The 20,497-nt window shown below is 42.7% G+C and overlaps 1 protein-coding gene across 1 annotated transcript; it reads right to left on the bottom strand.

The window, feature by feature from the left end:
- Window positions 1-11,739: 11,739 nt before the first annotated feature.
- LOC108044087 (glutaredoxin domain-containing cysteine-rich protein CG31559) lies at window positions 11,740-19,424 on the bottom strand. Its single transcript, XM_044457195.1, has 2 exons — window positions 18,383-19,424; window positions 11,740-12,893 (listed from the first exon to the last, which is right to left on the bottom strand). The coding sequence occupies exons 1-2, from the start codon at window positions 19,262-19,264 to the stop codon at window positions 12,420-12,422; spliced, it is 1,356 nt and encodes a 451-aa protein (XP_044313130.1). The 5' UTR covers window positions 19,265-19,424; the 3' UTR covers window positions 11,740-12,419.
- Between the last annotated feature and the right edge of the window lie 1,073 nt (window positions 19,425-20,497).

Below are 20,497 nucleotides of genomic sequence, written 5' to 3'. Positions count from 1 at the left end.
AATCAAACAATGTAAAACATATCTTAAATGCTGTAAGGACACCCAGAGCCAATGGTCACGCAGAGCGAACAAACCGAATCATCTTGTCAATGTTGTTGCCATCGAATGACATCGATAAGCGTTGGGATGACAACATTCGATCAATCCAGTGGAGCATCAATACCATGGTAAATAGTACTACTAAATGCTCCCCATTTCAGCTCCTGTACGGTTATGAACCCCGAGATATCTTGAAGAACGCCATAACCAACATCATTCAAAGCCAGGACCAAAAGATGCTAACAGATGCGGAATTGACCCAGCTTAGAGCAGATGCTGCGAAAACTGTCAACGATCATCGAGCTACTGCCAAGAAACGCTACGATGCCAAACATGCAAAGCCAACTGTGTACAGCCTTGGAGACCTTGTGTTGGTCGAGAATGAGCCATTCAGCACGGGCACATCTCGCAAATTGGAGCCTCGCTATAAAGGTCCTTTTATAATCAACAAGGTCCTGCCGAACGACAGATATCTTGTTGAAGATATCCCTCACGCACAACGGAAGCAGAGACACTACAAGTCGGTGTATTCGTCCGACAAGATGAAACGCTGGTGTGAGCTGCCACCAGAGGAGCCAGATGAAGATGACGACTTGGAAGATGATCCACCCCCTGAATCTTGCGAGGACGCAGAGATTTGTCAGGAGAGGCCGACTGTGACCAGCGCCTAATTTAGTATATCGTCATCAACCCTCGAAAAGTATCGATAAGTCCCTTTTGGTAGTGTTACCAGACTTATAATTATAGGCAGTCGAAATAGAGTCGTACTCCTGGGCAGAACGTGTTAAGACGCTTTAAGTTACAATTTAATATGTAATATATATTCAACCTAATTATCCCTAAATAAACCTACACCACTCGAAAAGCTACCCTTTACACATTCTATTTGTGCAATCAATTACATTTTCAAGACTAATTAGATAATAGGTAATTGATTGCACAATTTTCAATTAAAAATAAATTTAATAAGGATGGCGCAGGGATTCAGATGCGACCCATGCAATTAAAGATATTGACAACTTTATTATATTATTTTGGTATTCTTTGCAAAAATGTTAGTTCTATTAGCTTTTTAATCTTGAACTAGTTATAGATTCAATAAATATATTTATACATTAACAAGTCAAGTGCATTATTACCGCGTTTTAATTCCTTGGAGATGTTCTCAAGAATACAAGCATATTTAATTGGCGTTGGGAAACCACAATCATTTGAAAGTGTAATATAATTGTACAATTTACAATTCCACTAGTAAGTTGGCCTGGCAATAATTAGTCTAGTTTTAGTAGCCAGTGAATTTACTAGACACACGGCCCACTTGACGTATGCGTAACGTAGCCAGCTTCATAGCCACTTTAATCATCCTTAAACAGAAGTTCCACACACAGTCTCATTTGCAAGCAGCAGTTTGGCGGCAGCCGCAACAAAGAAAAGCCAAAATGTAACTAACTGACAGGCAGACAATCGGACGGACAGACAATGTGCAAAAAATAATGAATATTACATTCAAATTTTACGAGTGCCACTTAGGCACGTGCCTCCCTGCCCCTCTCCACGCCGCCCCTGCCCATCATTTCCCCCCGCCTTCCGCATTTCCCCGCCTACTCCACTGCTCGTGAGAACACAGAAAAGCATCACATATGCTCCTGTGTTGCAAGAGTCAGGCCACTCGCATAATACCTCTTCTAGCCGTGTTTATGCCACTTTATGCAAAAATAATTGCACAATTAGTTTGAAGCTGGCTGCCGCTGCTGCTGCCTTCTCAGAATGACCTCTGCCCTCCGCTCCACCCCTTTCCCAGTCACTTTGCCACTCAGAAAAAAAGAAATAACTATGGTATCCAATTAAATAAACTTTTAAACTACTAAGCTCACACAATCACAATAATGACACAATTAATAGGATAGGTAAACAATATACACAATTTTAATTTCCTGGTATTTATTTAAATTGGATTATTTTTCATCATAAATTAAATATTTATAGCTAATACATAAAAAACGTGATAAAAATATAGTCATAATCACAATGAAACAAACTTCTGAAAGATTAAGACTCCTTCATATTAGCACTTAAAAGTTTGCGAATGCCGTTAAAATTAGTTAATTTGATAGGGAAAGTATGATTTTTCTACCTTTAAAAAATTATAAATATACTGTGTGAAATGACGTGCTTGAAATTATTTCAAATGCAAGCCATATTTTCTCTGAGTGTATAACCTCTCCCTTTCGCTCTGCGAGGTACAATGTAAAATTGGTTCAAGCATTGCTGGCAACGCGCTGCAGGCACCAACACATCACCTGCCCGGAAAAGCGCGCCACCTGCCCCCGCTTTTCCAAGCCCAGCCCCGCCCCTTACGCCATCCCTTTCGCCCCGACTTCCCTCTCGCTTCCTCCAATGGACTTGGCCTGCTCATTAGTAAGAGTTTTGAATGCTATTACAGCGTCATCTACTCAACTCCTGCCGCTCGCTCCTTTCCCTCGTGTCTGTTTGTACACATGTGCATAAGTGCAGTGCAAACATACACACCCACATGCCCACACACACACACTGCGACAGCGACACCAATACACAGGTAAGAGCAGACACACATCGACACGAAGCCGCTGGCACTTTTTGCTTTTTGCTCGCACGTACCGTACCAACACCAGGTTTTTTATCCTTTCCACCCGGCCATGCCACGCCCACAAACATCGGCTCCTGGACAACAAGGAGGGGGCAGCAAAAAAGCAGAGGAATGACAGCAAGAACACGGACAAAAGGCGTAACTAGCCCGCAGAAGTTGGCAAGACAATGCGCTTAGAATTGGTAAGATTAGTTCGGGCATTCGGCACACAGAGCCCCGCCCCGCCACCGCCCCCGCCCCCAGGCCACGCCCCCGCCCCGGCTAATCTCTTTGACATTTCCAGATTTAACTGAGCCAGGTGCCCAGTTAAAAGAGCTTCTTCTGCGAAAGTTGCGACTCGTGCCTTGTGCATTTTTAACAACAGCAACAGCGGTAGCAGTGGCACAACTAAGTTTTTGGGTCGTCGCTTTCGGGTTGGCATTTAATTAGTTCACATAATATGCAGTTTTACAGATGCCATTTCCCCTGAGCTTTGGCCCATATGTTTTCAATCCCCGTGTCACTTGTTCTAAGCTCTGTCAAAAGAGTGGAGAGAAAAACGGTTGCGATAAATCTGCAAAGGTCCTAGGTTTCACAACTTGTGGATTATAAATTCTTCGGATATTAAAAGTATATAATCAACTTTAGGCAAAATCAATTAAGGTTTAATTTTCATATATAAAATAAAATACAACTATTGTTAAAGTTCAGTGTGCCAAAACAATACTTTCCCCCTTAAAACTTAAATGACTCAGAATAGTTAAAACAAAAATGCCTCCTACAATATTATTTATATATTTACTTTTGACATGTGAGAACAAAAACTAAGCTTGATAGATAGCTTTAAGCAGAATATAATTAATTTTTGTCTAACAATTATTGGGCTGCTTTGTGGCCTTGACTGGTGAAACATAAGTCATAAGCAAAATTTAATTAAAATCCAAATTGATTTGCGTTATTGTGATCTTTGTGAAGATTGACCAAACAATCAGGTGTTAGCCTGCAGATAAGAACTGAACAAACAGATTTTTTTAAACCAGAGCGGGTTCCCTATTCAAATTATTCAAATTTTAAGCGGTGCAATTTAATGTGTGCTTTGCATCTTTTTCAATTTGAATTATTTTCCGGGTGCCTAGACAATATCAATCGTTGACAATAGTGCAGCCAAGCAGGATATTTGTTGCTTTTCCATTTCAAGTTTGGCAGCAAACAGGCTGCAACTCCCTGAGGACCCTAATTCAATTAGCTGAGCTGCAACTAATCAGTTGATTGACATTAATCAACGCCCACAAGCGAATCCTGTGCAACTCTTGTCGTACCGAATCAATAATCATATTAATTGCGAAAAGCAACTTCTGGCAATCCAAACAATCCCGACTGCATTTGTCAACACACTTGTCAGCCGAGTTTTCCTGCCAGCTGAGGGGATTCTTCCAGCCTCTCGAGGAGCTGCTCCTGTGAAAGGAGTCCTTGGAGCGTGGCTATAATCAGTTTTCGCAATATTTGGCATTACGCAGGCCCATGTTCGAGGGACTTTCACATAGTACATCTGCCGATTTGCTTTGTGTTTGTGGCTGCTTGTAATTACTTTAAATTGATATAAACACTTTTGAAATGAAATCGATCTAAGCTCCTTGTTAACAGATTAACATGGGCGAACCCACACATTTGGGATGCCTGGCAATCTTGTCTGCAGTTTACAATTATTATTTATATCCTCACATTGTTGCCATGTGTATACAAATATCCTTCGATGTGTGCTGGTGTTTGTGTGTGGTTTGATAAGCCCTCGCTATGCGTGCACGTGTGTGTGTGTGTGTGTGTGTGTGGCACACAAGTAATCCTTGAAACATGTTTTTGATTTGCAATTTAATCAAGATAATCAAGTTTTATGTGTTCTCCGAAAATTGAAAGTGTGCCTGGTGACTTGCCACATTGTTTGCCCTCGCCTTCGGAATTGCTGTAATCTTTAAATCGGCCATTAAAGCTTTTTATTAACTGTAATTTAATAACGCAGTGCCCCATATTGCTGCGCCATCTAATAAGCCCAAATTTTATGGCCTCTTTGGGGCAATTATTGCGGATCAACGCTAGTCGATTCTCGCACAGCATGCAGCTGATAACACGACCGCATATGGAGTTGGCCCCGACTTTGCCTATATATTATATATACATACATCTATTGGGTGGGGGAAGCAATTTACGTCCTTCTGCATTTTGCATAGAAATGTAAAACTTTTTCATATTTTTCCACTTGACAAAGTCTTTATGCATCTTGCGTAATAGTTTTATGGCCGTGAGGGAAGCGCAAAAGTTTTATTTTCAGCATCCCCACCGAGCACTTCCAATAACCATTCAATCCGCCTTTCCGTTCGCTCCTCCACTGCCGCAATTGCAGTTGATGGCTTTGATTTTATTCGTGGATGCACTTTTCTTGTTGGCTGCCCAGATTCTGTCCAGCTCGCATCCATTGTCCCTTTATGCGCACTGCTGTTGTGTGCTTTTATTATTAATATTCCCTCCCCCTCGCCAGCCCCCTCGCTGTCCTGCGTTATTATTTATTGCTGCTGAAAAATGTTTATCCGCCCCAGCTCGCTGGCAAACTTGACTGCAACTTGTTGGGAAGACAAATTTTCCTTCTCCTCGAGCATTGCATTGTAGGGCTCTCCGCCAGCTCCGGAGTTGTGTTGGTCAGGTCATTATGTGGGCTGACGTTGATGGAATTCAGAGTGCCGGGGCTGCACTTAGCGGCCAAGCGGCGAAGCTCTTAGTTCCTGGGATAACGCGGCGTATGCGTAATGCGTATACGTGATGGCCATGCCAAGAGGGAAAATTGCGAGGACGAGAAGCCAACAAAATCGTATGTAAATAGAAAATTTATCAAACAAGATTGAAATCGCCGCATATATCCCCAAGCACCGAACAAAAGGTTCGGCTCACAGGTCTATTAGGCGGACATGCCACGCCCACAGAACAGCGCCCACTGTTCCACCGCCCAGATGCAATCTGCCATTCGCCCATTGGCAGCTAATTTCGTTTAATGCCAAAAGCAGCCCATCGCTGACCAGCCTACCAGTTACTCTAATTTCGGGCCAAGATTGTTTTGGCCAAATCTCCAGGCACACATCATCAGTGGCATTAGTGTGCGGGCGAATGTGTGTCCCTCCCACACACAAACACTCACACACCCAAGCACACTCTTTTTGCATAAATCAAACAAGCAAATCGACATGTAAACAACAATTTTTGCAAATTCAATTGAATTTCGAGCTGTGGAAATGAAACGGAGAGCATAACCCAAGGAGACCCAGGGCCGATATCCTTTGGGACTCGAATCCCAGCAATTTAGCCAATCGCACGATACACGTGCAAACAGCTACAACAATGGCAACAAAGGCACGCACACTCAATTATTTGCTAAAAGCTTATGTAAACGCCTCCGTGTCAGGGGATTTTATTAACTGCTTCTTTTTGGGCCCGGCCTATTGAGCCGACGGACAGGCTAAGCCGAAATTTAAAACTAACACACAGCAGTGGAAGCAGAAGAAATTTGCACACAGATCGCTTGACTCGGAGCAAAGCGTCCTAGATAAGAATCAGGGGGAAAATCCAGCTGGCAAAATGTATGCTCTCTCCCTAACCAAATAACAATGGCCGGTGAGCAGGAAAATGGAGCCAGTTAATGGGGAAAACCCCTAGCCCCGCCCCTGCGCTTCTCCAAAGAAGTCCCGAACTCACCGCCCAGCCAAGGCAGCCCTTCGTAAGGGTATTCTTCCACCGGCACACACAAAGAAATTGAAAAATGCTCCGGAATGAATCAAAGTGAAAAACGAATGTGCGAGACAGAGCATCACAGCATCAGAGCTTCAGAGTAGAGCAGCAGACATGAGGGACTCAGGTCCCGATGTGCGATGTGTGTGCTGCGTCCGCCTAACGAGCGAATCGTGTTCAATAAATATTTACCAGTCAGTCGAGGAGGCCCTGAACCGGAGGATTCGGAGGAGTACGGAATCCGTCCTGAATGCGGGCGCTGGGAAACGGAGACAGTGCTGAGACGCTCTATGCGGGCAGGTGCCCAAAACAGGAACTGAGTTCGGTCACTCACTTAGCGAAAGAAAGGGTAACATTTCTACTTTCAATCCTGATTTTAAATATGTACATCGCATTTCCTGATTGCGAGTTCAAAGCCACTGGCTTGTAAGCTTGAGCTTTACTACGTTTGAATTGTAAAGAAACCTCTGTAAAGGGGGAGATTATTTTTTGTTTAAAGTAATGAAAAGTGCCTTACACTAATCTTATATATTTAGTCAAAAAGAATTTGACCCATCTTGGCCCAAATCAGCTATCTTAAATTTAAATCATACATTGCTGCTTTTCTATAACATTCATGGTTGTATTACAAAATATTTGTATGGCTTGAAATACCATAAACTCCGATTTCAGAAAGACATTCATGATTTACCTTACCTTTTTCTCGCAGTGGAGCGACTTTTTCCCATCCATACTAAATCCCGCGCCGTCCATCAGATGGCTGCTTAGCTAATACCGCGCTGGCAGTGCCTTTGCATCTCTGCATCTATTCGGATTCGCGTCTATGAAATATTCATTCATTTGCAGCTCACTCCGGAGAATTGGTTCATGATGTTCTCTGCTGATACTTCAGCTCCTCCAGCTCCAGGTCCTGATTCTGTTTTTGCCGCAGTTTCCGCTCCTGGGCCCCAACTCATGCCTCGATTTATGAGCGCCCAGTGTGTGCTTTAATAGTTCGCAGCTGAATTAATTGGCTGCTGCGCCGGAGGCCCAAGATGAGCCGGCGATAGATCCGGCGCATATATTTACCATATATCTCGCACTTGCCATTAAAATAATTTAATCAAAATGTTGTTCAACCCTGCCCATTGCATCCCACGAGGCGCAGGCGAGATTTCGATAAAGTCGGATGGCTGTCGGGGAGATATATCTTTATAGAGCACATGTGCCGCCTGTCTTCGGGTGTGGCAGTCTGCCTGTGAGTGGGGAGCATAAATTTTAATCAATTCTTTGCTTACTTTTGCTATCTCTTGGCCGCACTTTGCCTTTTTATTTTATTTACTGCTCGGAGTGCGCCCCTCTCGAATTGGTATGCACTTTCCATTTTTAGACAAGTTTCGAGCGCGTATATTGACTTTGCGGCGGAGTTGGTTACCCTTGCTTGCGGCTGCTCGGCAGGAAAAATTATAAGTTTTTTAACCTTTTCCCAACAAATATGTTCTTGGAAACATTAAAAATTTGTATGAACACTTAAAGGGACTACTCTCAACGCACATCAGAAGGAATTGTATGGAAAAATGCCTTTTAGTTTCTGCGCATTGGATTGGAAGTTTATCACTCATACGTTCTGTTGCCGGTGAATTTTTATTTTAAATGAAATGGCGGGTCGTATGAGTAATTTTTACTGAAAGTTTAAGAACAACCCCGAAAAGTTAAAATACATCGAATTGGTTTAGAATTTATATAATGTGTAAATCTTACAAATATTTTAAAAAGATTTTGAAATGGAGTAAATATTTTTGGACTAACTTCAATTAAACTTATTATATCCGAAATATTAAGGAATAATCTATACTTTTTACTTTTACCTATACAATAGTTGTTTATTCCTATATGTTTGATCAGTTTTTTATTCCATTTCTCGTGACTTTGACTTTAAAGGATTTCCGAATTAACTCAAATTCTTATAACCCTAAAAAGATATTTCGAGTCAATATCAGTCCGAAATGATATTGTTTTTAGATTTAGGAAGCGTATTCCATCCTCATCGTCGGATAAGACATTATTGTTTACTTTTTACTGCGGGAAACTGCAGAATCCAGCTGATTGTAACGAAGGCAGATTAAAACTTATGCACACACTCAGCGCGGGACGGCAAGTTGGTATTTTCTGGGTCCGGAACTGGGGAGCGCGACTTAGACTGGCCCGTAATGTGAGCTGCGCTAGTTTTATGGCAGACAGACGGCAAATGGGTTACGGCAGCACCCGAGCCCAGTGACAATAAAAAATGTAGCTAACCGCCGCTGCCCCGGTCGAGGCATTGTAAATGCTTTATGAGCCTTCGGAGTGCCATAATTTTCACTTAATAATCCGTTGAGTAGCTGCCCGTGATTTGTGGCCATCCCGATTCGACCCGATTCGCCGGGAACTGAACAGCACAAAACAGGACAGGACAGCACGGAAAATAAAACAAGCGCGCCGAACAACAGTGTAATGAGCTGCGGGAGCGGTGGCCAAAACAATTTGAAAGTTTTTGCCAAAACATAATGTGTGGCTAATTTTATTTGTCGCCAATTGGGAGCGATGCCGCCGTCCGCCGTCCGCCTGACACACTAATTTATAGTGAGCCAGAGCCCCGGACCACCTGTTCCCGGCACTGTGCATCGCTTTTAGATACTCGTATTCCTGGGCCCCCGTCACCGAAGTCTGCGGAAAATATGGCAAAATAATAATGCGCAGCCACCGCCCTCGCCAGGCACAAAAAATATTTAATGACCAAATTGCACATGAAATTGCGCGCATAAACTAATTACCGCGGATAAAGTTTAACAAAGGCAGAGGGTTCTCTACGGTGTGGTGTTTCTATGCACTGAAAAAATTTTGGAAGCTACATTTAGGTTTTAATATTAATATATACGCTTTAAGAATATTTCTAGAAGAAACTGTAATTTATTTAATGGCAGAACAAAAATATATGTGCTGGATCCTTTAGGTTATTTACTGCTAAATTTTAGGTAATATTAGCCGCATTTAAGTTGCAAAATTAATATATTCTTTTTATAATATTCATTGAAAAACTGTGATTTATTTAAGGGTAGAAAATATATATGGGCTGGAATCATCCTTTAGGTCTTAATTCCTAAAATATTTAAAAGGTCATTATTAACTCAATTGGAAACATAAAAGGGAAATTACTCGCAAAACTGTATGCATATCCTAACATAAGGCTTGGAATTATTCTAAAAAATATAAAATATGTATCCTATTATTTGCCATATTTTTTAAGACTGTAAGGAAATATTAGTATGAATAATGGAATAAATTTTAATTTACATTTTAATCGTTTTCTCTACTGTTTTCGAAGTAGATAGTAGGCGGAAGTCATCATCTTTAGCTTATGCAGATTATTTAAATTTTAACCATTAAAACTTTGGAATAGTCTTCCCTAAGCTCCCAATCAGTTGTGCCTTTAACTAGCCAAGATTGTGCTCAGTGCATGGTTCAGTGCTGGCTCCAGCTTAACTGCCAGGCGACCAGCTGCCGCAATGTGGCACAGCGGATCCCGACTCGAACACGGCGTCCTGCGACTCGACTGCCATCCCGCTGCTTTTGGCCACCAGTCGGCACTCACATGACGTGGCCACCGTTTGTCAGCATTACCGGTATTTACAATATATATTTTAATATTTTCGGGGCCCCGCACTCTCGGCCAGCCCAACTCCATCTCCAATCCCTGCTGATTGTGTGTGTGTGCCACTGTGCCAAATTGTTTATGAAAAATTGCGTATGACGACGCCGCTGCTGGCCCATAAATCAAGCCGCCTTGGCCGAGGATTTGGGCCAACAGCTCGACGGTGGCTCCGCTTGGTAATTACAATGTAGCCGCCTGTGAATTTAACGATCTGGGGCGTTTGGGGTGGCGGAAACACAACAATCCCAGCCACTGCCCCCAAGGAAAGGGTTTTCCTTCGGTCAGTTCGGTTGGTCAGCGGGTTGCCGGTTGTGCGTTCGGGGGCGGCATGTTAACAAAAGTGTGAGCCAAGTGGAAAATAACATTAAAAAGAGCCATAACAATAACTAACAAAGACACCAAAAGCAAATGGCAATGCCGAATGGCTGGCTAACTGGCAGAAAGGCCAGGACGCAGACGGTCCTTCCCGCTTTCCACTCGCTTTCCCGACTCGACCAGGAGCAGGCCGACAAAAATTAAATGGCGCGAGAAAATTGCATGGTCGGTGTGGTGCAAAGAGAGAAAAGCCGGTCTACATAATTGCCCCGAGCCAGAATACACACTTAGATAAAAATTATAAAGTAAAATTAAAAAATGTAAACTCTATTTAAACTGCCAAAATGGCTTCAAGAACAAAAACTTTTCATTTAAAATATTTTTATTTTGGTAGAAATATTGTTAACTTAAATACTGACTTTTAGGCAAACTTTGCGAAGCAAAATATTATTTTAATTTAGGAAAAAGAAAGAAATAAAAAAAATTTCACGTATAAAATATACATTTTAATTCAATTTAAGTACACGCTGGGTACAAAATTGTGTTTGCTTATAAAATAAAAGTTGTAGTATTTACAGCCGTAGAATGTGCGGGGGCTAAGAAATGTTTCCTTAGACAGGCAAAGTCGTAATCAAAATGTAATCATGCGATACATTCCATTACTATTCAAATCTGAAAATATTTCCTGGATGTTATAGTTATTTTTTGCAGTGCAGACTCAGCAGGATAGATGCATGAGCCAGAGGCTGAGGACCAGAGTGGAAAGCAATCATTGCTACAGCGTTCATGTGCATGTACGCCCTGGCTGCCCCCCTATAACATTTAACTATTTCCTGAAATATATACTCTTTGTCTTGGCCTGCTCTGCGGTGGCATAGTTTTGGCTGCTCCTTTGCTTTAGTTGGGCAGTAAGTCACTTCCACAGAAGGCAGGAGAGCAATGGTCCGGGTGATGTGGTAATAAAAGGTCATTTTGGGCGAGCGATCATAACAGGAATAATCACCAGGGGCACCTCTTGAATGTGTGTTGGCAACCCTAACGCACGGCTGGCCAAAAAGTATGCAACGCAATCAACAAATATCTAAATTAATTTTAAGCCCCGCCAAACATTGAAGAGGCCTGCAGCATTTAATTGAACGCAAAATTGGTATTAGGCTTTGCATACTTTGCGGTTCAATTGGAAATTAATATGGAATTAAAGCGCTAAACTGGTTTAATTGCATCTAAAATATATGCTCTGCACTTCAGGCAAAATATTTATTTGCCGGCAAATATTGGTTTGTTTCAACGCTCGTAGCGATATTTAAGCCACCCAGAAAATTTATTATCCCCCCATTTCACACACATGAGAACAGATGAAGACATAGTGCCTTCTTCTTTGACTCTATATTTATTGCCGAATTCTTAGTGTTATTGATTGTTACACTAGCTTACAATTAGATAGACTTATACATAAGTACTCAGTAAGCTCACATTTTTTACATTTTGTGTTTCATCTAAAATATTGTGATTCTTTTTCTAATTAACTACCATACTTTAAATTGTAAACAATTGACTTCCCATTAACATAGGTATCGATGTAAATTGAGTCGAAGAAGTGACGCAAAGAAAATTGAATTTTAATTGTAAAATAATAACGATTTCTACTAAGGAAATAACTAATTAAAAAAGGGTTCATAACCAATTGCTTACTTGCTGGAATAAAAACACAAATTGTTTTACTGTTACGCCCAGAATATTCCAAAATCTAGAAATCTAGTCTTAGTAAACAAAACTTAGTCTATCCCTAAACTTAACCTATTGTTTAGTACATAATTCTCAATTTTTACAAATACAAATGCTTAGGTAAAAATCTAACATTATTTAAAAGCAAGTGTTGCAGTATCCCCTACGTTCCCTCCCGCCAGTGAAAACACAAAGCCCTTTTACGTTTCAGCTAACTACTACTTAGGCCTAAAGTGATCGGATGCTGGGAATGGGGTGGCTAAGACTAACTGGGCTTACGGCCACTGGGAGGACTCAGCAGCTGTGGCACTTGACCAGGCCCACCTCGTCGCAGTTCATGCACTTGAGGGCCACGAACTCGGCGGTGAAGTGGTTGCGGTGCACGGACTTCTTGGACCCGTTGCAGGAGGGGCACGGCAGCAGGCGGTAGCCGCCGCAGGTCTGGCAGGTGAAGGTGCTGGACATGGACTTGTACGGCTTGAGCAGCTGCCGCAGCTCGCCGGACTCGTTCAGCCGCTCCACGGTCTCGGCGTCCCCGATGTGCTGCCCCTCGACGTACAGCTGGGGCACCCGCACCTGGCCGCTCTGCATCCGCTGGCGCATCTCCGCCTGGTACTCCACGCTCATGAACACGTCCCGCTCCTCGAACTTCACCAGCAGGGTGCGCAGGATCTGCTTCACGTTGGCGCACTTCGTGTACGTCTCCCGGATGATGCCCATGCTGGTCGTGTAGAGCACCACCTTCCCCAGGTCTTTCTCCTTGAAGTTCTGCGGGGCAAACGGAGAGGGGGAGAAGAGCAGATCAGAGATTAGTTCGAGTTCTGGTTTGGCGGCGGGCTGAAATGCTGAAAAGCAGGCCACCGAAAACTGGAAACTGGCGCGCCATTCGCCACAGAGCGCGGATTTCAGAGTCTGTCATGGTCAGGCAAGAATGGCAATGCCAAATTGGGTCTCTACCGGCTGAGGATGAAGGCCAACTGTAGACAAAGGCGATGCGGAAGCCGAATCAATAGAGACTTCAGCATTCGAAACAGTAGTTAATACGCCCGACTTGGTTGATATTTATATACAGTTGGTCAATGCATTTTGATTTTATTTTTAATGTTTTATGTATTCAGATCAAAATAACAGATGACTTTATTTTTACTTTACTTTAGTGGTTACTGAGGTTGCTTTAGCCAACCAATGCAATTGATCTTGTACAGCTACCAAATAAATGTTATTTACCTCGTTACATGCAAGCTCAGTATTATCATTCATACTTTTCATAATGAACACATTACAGTTTTATTATAGTTATTAGTTTAGTAATAACGAATAAACAATTGTCTGGTCTTTTATTACCGATTTAATTGGATTTGTTCACATTATAGTTTTTATATTTACGAATAAATCAAGCGAAACCCGTTGTTTAATATTTCAGCCGGAATTAATGATAAAATTTGGCAACAACATCTTTTCCAATTGAGTTTGGAAAGTGCTTTACTTCCCCCTCCAATGTTCCCAAACTGTAAAGGCAGTACTTGAAGCTAGAACCTGGTCTGGGCCATAAACCCACAAGGGGAGTTGGATTTCGGGTGCTGAAAACTGGTTGGAATTGGCAACTCGATCTGCGGCTGGTGGAAAACCTCAGCCACTCTCTGCCGGGGCTTTCAGTTCATTAGCTCGCAGCTCGGAGTCACGTAACCGGGCAACTCTGCATGTCACTCAAAATCCTATTAATCAATACAATTAAGCAATAATAGGAAAACTGCTAGGCAATCGAAGTCGCCAGCAACCAGAGTTGGACTGAGACGGCGGCACAATGGAAACCTGGAATGTTTTCCCGACAATTTATGATGGCTTATTTTGTAAGTCCGAACCGGTTCGCAGCTTGGGGATCGCTCTTTTCATTTGACAATTAACATTTCCGTTAGTTGGCCAACTTTGGTGGCGTCTGCTTTGGCTAATGAACCAAGCCGAGCCGAAGCGATCCGATCTGATCCCGGTTCCCCCACCTGCAACACTCATCAGGTATCAATGAACCGTGCAGATGCATTTTGTGCACAGAAAGAAAATGTTGTAAATGCACTAAAACACCTTATAGAAATGTCTAAACTCTAAAGAGTATATTTTTACATCTTTGATAGTACTAATAACCCTTTTGAAAATGAATATGTTATGTTAGCTCATACAAAAGAGTTATATTGTTAATTGAAAGAATGGACAATGTTCTATTAAAAGTCATAAACTGATTGGAAGGCTAGGAACTTGATAAAACCCTAGTCTTACTTAACTTTCGTGAGTTTCATAATTGAATATACTGGCCTTGTAATAAATTAATATTTATGATTCAGTTGTTTTATTTAATTCTGCTTTCTGGACATGTTGGTCCACTTAAGAATGATTTGCGGGTTATTCCTAAAAAGAATTGTCTGTTTTTTGTAGCCTATTAGCAAACTTAAGCTAAGAGGAGGATGGCTCAATATGTTGGAAAAATCTTCTGTATCCAACTTTTGAATTTTACTTGTTTGGTTGGTTGTTTACATATTACATCATTCCTGATAAGCAGGCAAATAAATATACATTTTTTTTTCATTACAAAAATAAGCTTACCAATCCGAGAAATAAATAAAAATCTTTCCACATTTTTACAAAAAAAAATAAGTGTTATTAAATACCAGTTAGGTATGCAATGTTCATATGTAAATATAGAGAAGTGATTTGTTTGTTATTCTCCGTGTACTGGATTGAAGCCTCTTGAAACCGGTGAGACGAGAATTTGCATGGCAATAGAAAGAAAGAAAATTAATAAGCTGGCGGAGGCAGGGAAATGGAAAATGCATCGAGACAAAGACACAACATTCCGAAAGAGATGCAGCTGCAAGTGCCGTTGTCAACGATAAACGACAAAAGCGAGAAAAATATTTCACGACAAAACTGAAGAGAAAAAGTTCAAAGCCACGCAGCACGAACCAAATCGACAATAAACAAGCTGGCAAGCAAACAACCAGCGAGCTGCGGTCAAATGGAAAGTCAACTCCAGCTCTAAGTGAACGTTGCGGAGCTGTTTTTCCAATTCAATTCCAGCGGTTGTCTTTGGCGAAAAGAAAAGCCCCCGAGCCGGGCTAATAATAATGGACGGGAGTTGGTGGTGGCCCCTCATCCGTCAGTGGTTCAATGTCAACTCGAGCTGATAATTTGCATTGCCGAAAACATAAACACGGCGGCAATTAACAATTACCACACGTGATTTGCACGGTTGACCTCGGCGCGACTTTTGTCACAGCAGCAACATCAAGAGCAACGCGAGCAACAGCATCGCGGGCAGCAGCAACACCAGCAACAGCAGCAACAGCACGGCAGCAACTTCGGCGCAGCAGCAACTGCTACATATAAGTGGACAAAAGAGAAAGCAGGTCACTTGTATGGCCAAGAGCCAGCGGTGGAGTGATTGGCAATCGAAGAGTTGGGCAACAGCGCCGAGATGGAGGCTAATGCCGAGCCAGCCGATATTGCTGATGCTTCTCGAAGGTGACAAAGTGAGCTGTGTGTTTTCCGAACGGCTGATTTGTGGCCAGCACCTCCAATTTGTGGCCGGCCATCGAAAATTCGGTGGACGCTCTAATTATGGCTTTCAGCAAGGCGCCGAAAAGGGCCGAGGAAAAGACAGGGGCCAAGACAATGCCAGCCCGCCTTTTCACTTTCGATTTTACTGCTCTGCATACCGGCTGCATTGTAATTAGCAGCATCTCACTTTCCTCATTGTGGCCATCGACTCGGATGCTTCCTCCTTCCCCGAATCTCTCATTTGCATGCGGGCCGCTATAAGGCCATAAACATTTCTATTCAGTTAGCATCCACTTAAGTTATGCTGATCCGCCGTTGTTTCTAGTCCGGCGAGCCAGCTATCATTCCATCAATTCGTCAGGTTCAGAAAGTGAAAAGCGCGAGAGTCGCAGGCCGAGACGCAAAACAAAACAATTAATGTGATCTAAAATCTGCTCATTAAATTAGATAAAGGGAAATCTCGAAGCGGGGCAACTAATAAAAGCTAAAAAGCATAAAAAACAATATCATACCTAACCAGAAGTGTGTATATGGACTAGAAAAGATTTCTACTCCCGTCACGGTTGATAAAGGCAAAACGGGAGAAAAGCGATTATATAGGCGGAAAAGCGACTGAGTGATAATCCATCAATTGAGGACAGGTTTCCAATCCTAAATGGCGTTCAGTGTGGAAAGACTCGAAATCAATCACAACTATTTCGAAACACTAATGGCAGCTTCGATTTGGGAAGTGGCATTCCTAATGGTGGCAATTCAGATAATTTGCGATATTAAGATACAAAATTTGTTTGATTTGTGATAAAAACTCTGAAGGGGATTTGCGCAATCGAAATACTAGAAAGCGCGGCAATCCAATAGTCATAAATCAACATTAGTTTTAAGCAAATAAATAAGTATTTATTAAAGATTATGAAACTATGGTACCATATTATCTTTCTAAAAACTAGAAAGCTCTTCAAACGAAATCATAAATTAGACACGGAATTCCCCCAGATTTGTCAGATGACTCAATATAAAGATTTGCTATGTTTTTTGAAGGTGGAATTCAAAATGAGGAAAGTGTCTACCCCAAAAAAACATTCTGTATACTTCATCGATTAATCAAGAGTTTCAAAGAAGTCTTTGCTAATAAATTCCGAATTCTTTAAAGTGAAAATGGTAAATCAAAATACTAGAAAGCTCTTCAAGACAATGATCATTAATCAGCGAGATCAAATGAATTAATTAGCCTCACAATCAAAGATCGCTTTATGCAAAACTAGTTCCGAGAACACGCCTCGGAAAAAGATGCCATTACAAACGCCGCTTTTACGATGACAATTTCACTCAGCTCCATTGTCTCGCCTCCGTGGAATTAGCTGTTCTTTTATTTTTTATTTGTTTTCCAGCTCCCCAACTGCCCGACATTAACTGCGATTAGTCGTGTCAATCCCGCGCACCCAAACTACATGTCTCTGGGAACGAAAAGCGAGAGACAAACCCGAATTTGGCTGAGGCGATATCTGGCATAAGCCAAGCGCTATCCGAGCAAGTTGTAAACGCGCTAAGCGCATACAAAACGACATCGGCGGAGACAAAATAAGCCACTTAACGGTTTCCATTATAATTGAAGAAGAAACCGACGAAGACGCTGAAAGCGCAGGGGCTCGAGCGGAGCTTCCCTGGCAGTTCATTAGATTACGGGCAAGACGAAATGTGAAAGATATATTGAAAAGCCGCAGCCGCCTCAATTGTTGGCCAGCAGCACTTTCTCCCGGCCACCTGAAATGCAGACAATTGGCAAGATGCTTGCTCGCACCAATTGCCAATTGCATAATTTGGGCGGCAGGTGACTCAACGCCACTGGAGGCCGACGCCCAGCAGCGTGGGAACTGAATAACCATCAATACCTGAATATTCATATTCGAATTCATAACTACAGCTGCGGTCAAATGTATAGCGGACTTGATGGCAAAGCATATAAACCATTTTTTGTAATTTGTTCTTGAGTTGATAAACAAAAAAATATTTATAACTTCAAAAGCATATGTAAAATTGAGGGGCCCTTTTTTCCTTAAATTCATTTAAGCATTTGATAAACTATAAGTTTGTATTTTTCAGGGGCTAAAATGTTTAATTTTGAACGCTTCTTGGTAACTTTACATATGTCACAATATAATTTCTATAACGATCGATTTATAAATTTATAATTTTCAAGCCATGTTGCATATTAAACTTTTAAGTTCTTTTGTAACACAAAGCTTAAAAAAAAAATATACTTTTTACATTTTTTAATTCTTTATGATAATCTGAAACTGTTTTAGGATTACCAATCAATAATTCAACTAAGTTGTTAATTAGTTGGTTCTAGATTTTATTAATGCATTGTGAAATTTTATTAAAATCTACTATATAGAAATTCCAAAATAATAAAAAATTCTAAAATTCGTTATCTCTTTAAAATTGTTAAAAAAATTTTATCTAGATAGTATGCGACGTATGTACGATATTTGGAGTCTTTATAAGATGCAGTGCGAAGAGATTGCTGGCAAATAAGTTCAAGTTAATAGTTATTGAAACCGGTAAATGGAGTTTGCAACTGATTGGCAATGCATGACTGGGGCCTCAACAGTGTTTCGGTATTGTAACCATCCCATTCCGCCTCCCATCTCCATCTCCATTCCCATCTCCATCCCCATCTCAATTCCCACCTTGACCCCGGAACTCACCTTGGCATTGGGCTGCTGGTGGAGCTGCAAGAACGTGGCTATTCCATTGCGCACACGGTTCTTGACGCCCCGCACCGTTCCCTTGGCGGACCGGATGGTGGACTGCGTGGAGCTGGCCCCGCAGCGCACGTCCCGATAGCCGGCGAAGAGGTCTTGCTGCTCCGTTAGGATGCCGCACTCCGATCCCGCTCTGGTGGCCATGTCCAGCTCGTCGCCGTTTCCCGAGAAGCTGCTGCTGAAGTTCTCGTGCTCGTTAATGTGAAAGCTGTAGTATTGGTCGTCTGCATATTTGTAGTTGATGTTGCTGCGGTGTCCGCCGATGCTGCTGCTCGCTGGCAGCGACTGCGGGGCGGCCTCGATGCTGTCCAGCGACTCCTCACCGGTTTGCACAAAGTTGGCCCGCTCCACGGCCGCCCGCAGCTCCTCGATTTTCTCCTCGCTCAGCGACTCGCGGGCCAGGCGAAACGGGCTGCTCTTGGGTTTCTCCGCGATCTTGTCCTGCATCTGGACCTGCTCCTCGCTTGGCTGGGAGAACTGCACCACGTAGTCGGTGCCGCGGCGGTCGCGAATGTCCCGGAGCAGGCTGTCGGGCAGCAGGGCGCCCAGGACCCTCAAGGACTTCTGGCGCTGCCGCTGGCCGCTGGGCTGGGAGGCGGCCTGACGCACGTACTCCGTGCTGCTGCCGTGCATCGAGTCGCTGCCCAGCGAGGAGGGACCACTCTCCTCGCTGTCGTCCGGCTTGGTGGGCACCCCGGTGCTCTCCAGGTCACTGCCATTGCCGCTGTCCGCCGTCTCGCAGTGCGCCGAGTACTGCTGGTACTGATCCATGAAGCAGCCGCCCGCGTTTCCGCCCTTGCTCACAGGGGGCGTGGCCAGCACCATTGCTATTTATTTGTTGAGAGTTCGTTTGGTAAGCCTACTTTCGGCTGGCACTGTCTCGGAATTAGAAAAAGAGCTGTGTTTTGGCCCAGGAAAATGCAAGCGTTCAATGACTCTGACGGCCGTTGCACCCGAGACGTCGCATGTCTTTCTGCTTCAGATCTCGTCGTTAGACTGGCCCGACTTTTTCTGGCCAAGACGCCGAGCCAGAGCCGCGATCGCAGCACTCGGCTCTCTCCCGCTCTCTGGGCCACTTTATTCAGCGCTCAGTGGCATTCAGCAACTCCGTGGCTTTCTTTCGGCCAGATTGCACCTTCGCCGCGCGTTATTAGATTTTGTAATTTTAGCACCCGTTGCTGGGGCTCAAATTGTTTGTCATTAGCCGGTGAAGAAGTTTCTGGCCGCCTCGCGAATTAGCAATTGGCCTACAGAGCTGCGGAGCATCAGCAGCTGCCAAAGTTGGCATGACGCCTGCGCGTGACTGTGACGCGATGCCAAATGGAAAAAAGGCCCGATCGCTCGGCCAGATTAGCCAACGCGGAGAACCGCAAGAACGCGAATTAGCCAAGTCTCCAGCAGCATCTACTGTTCCGCTGCGGTTATTAAATAACATTTCAATTATGGGGGTCCCATCGATGGCGGAACTTGACCTATTTGACTCGCTTCTTGGCTAGCGGTTATTGGCCAAATGCTTTTGGCAGCAATTCTTAAGAACCTAAAACAAAAATGAAAGAAATGTTAAATGCTTTAATGATACAAATCTGAAAAAAACTATAATTATTAGAAGTTTACAACATTTATCATAAGATGTGGGGATTGAGTTTGCCTAAGTGGTGGGTATTTTTAGACACAAAATAGTGTTAAAATAAACAAAATGGTGTTACTCAGTTTATAGCAGCTTTTGACTTAATTTGGTTTTAAATAGAAGGGTTGCTCTATCTACTTTGTGAATCTCTGTAAAACAATTATGGTTCTTAATATTGGTTGAACATTTAAAGCATGACCTTTCCCAAATATCTTGTAAGATGTACATACAAAATCGGTTGATTGCTCAGCTAAAAACATAAATGTGCAAAAAATTTAAATCAAAAACATCTTGCTTTTGTTTAATCGTAATGATTAAAGGCACCCTGATTAATCAGAATTAAACGTTTTTTTAAGCAAATAAAAGCCATTATATTTCAGACAAGCTGAACACAATACGCGTGACAATTTTCTGAATTTTTTTATTGAATG

This window comes from Drosophila rhopaloa, unplaced genomic scaffold, assembly GCF_018152115.1.
Source record: "Drosophila rhopaloa isolate 14029-0021.01 unplaced genomic scaffold, ASM1815211v1 contig_155, whole genome shotgun sequence".
NCBI classification, from domain to species: Eukaryota; Metazoa; Arthropoda; class Insecta; order Diptera; family Drosophilidae; genus Drosophila; species Drosophila rhopaloa.
The sequence above is the reverse complement of the archived record's forward strand: the minus strand, read 5'-3'. Positions and strand labels throughout refer to the sequence as shown.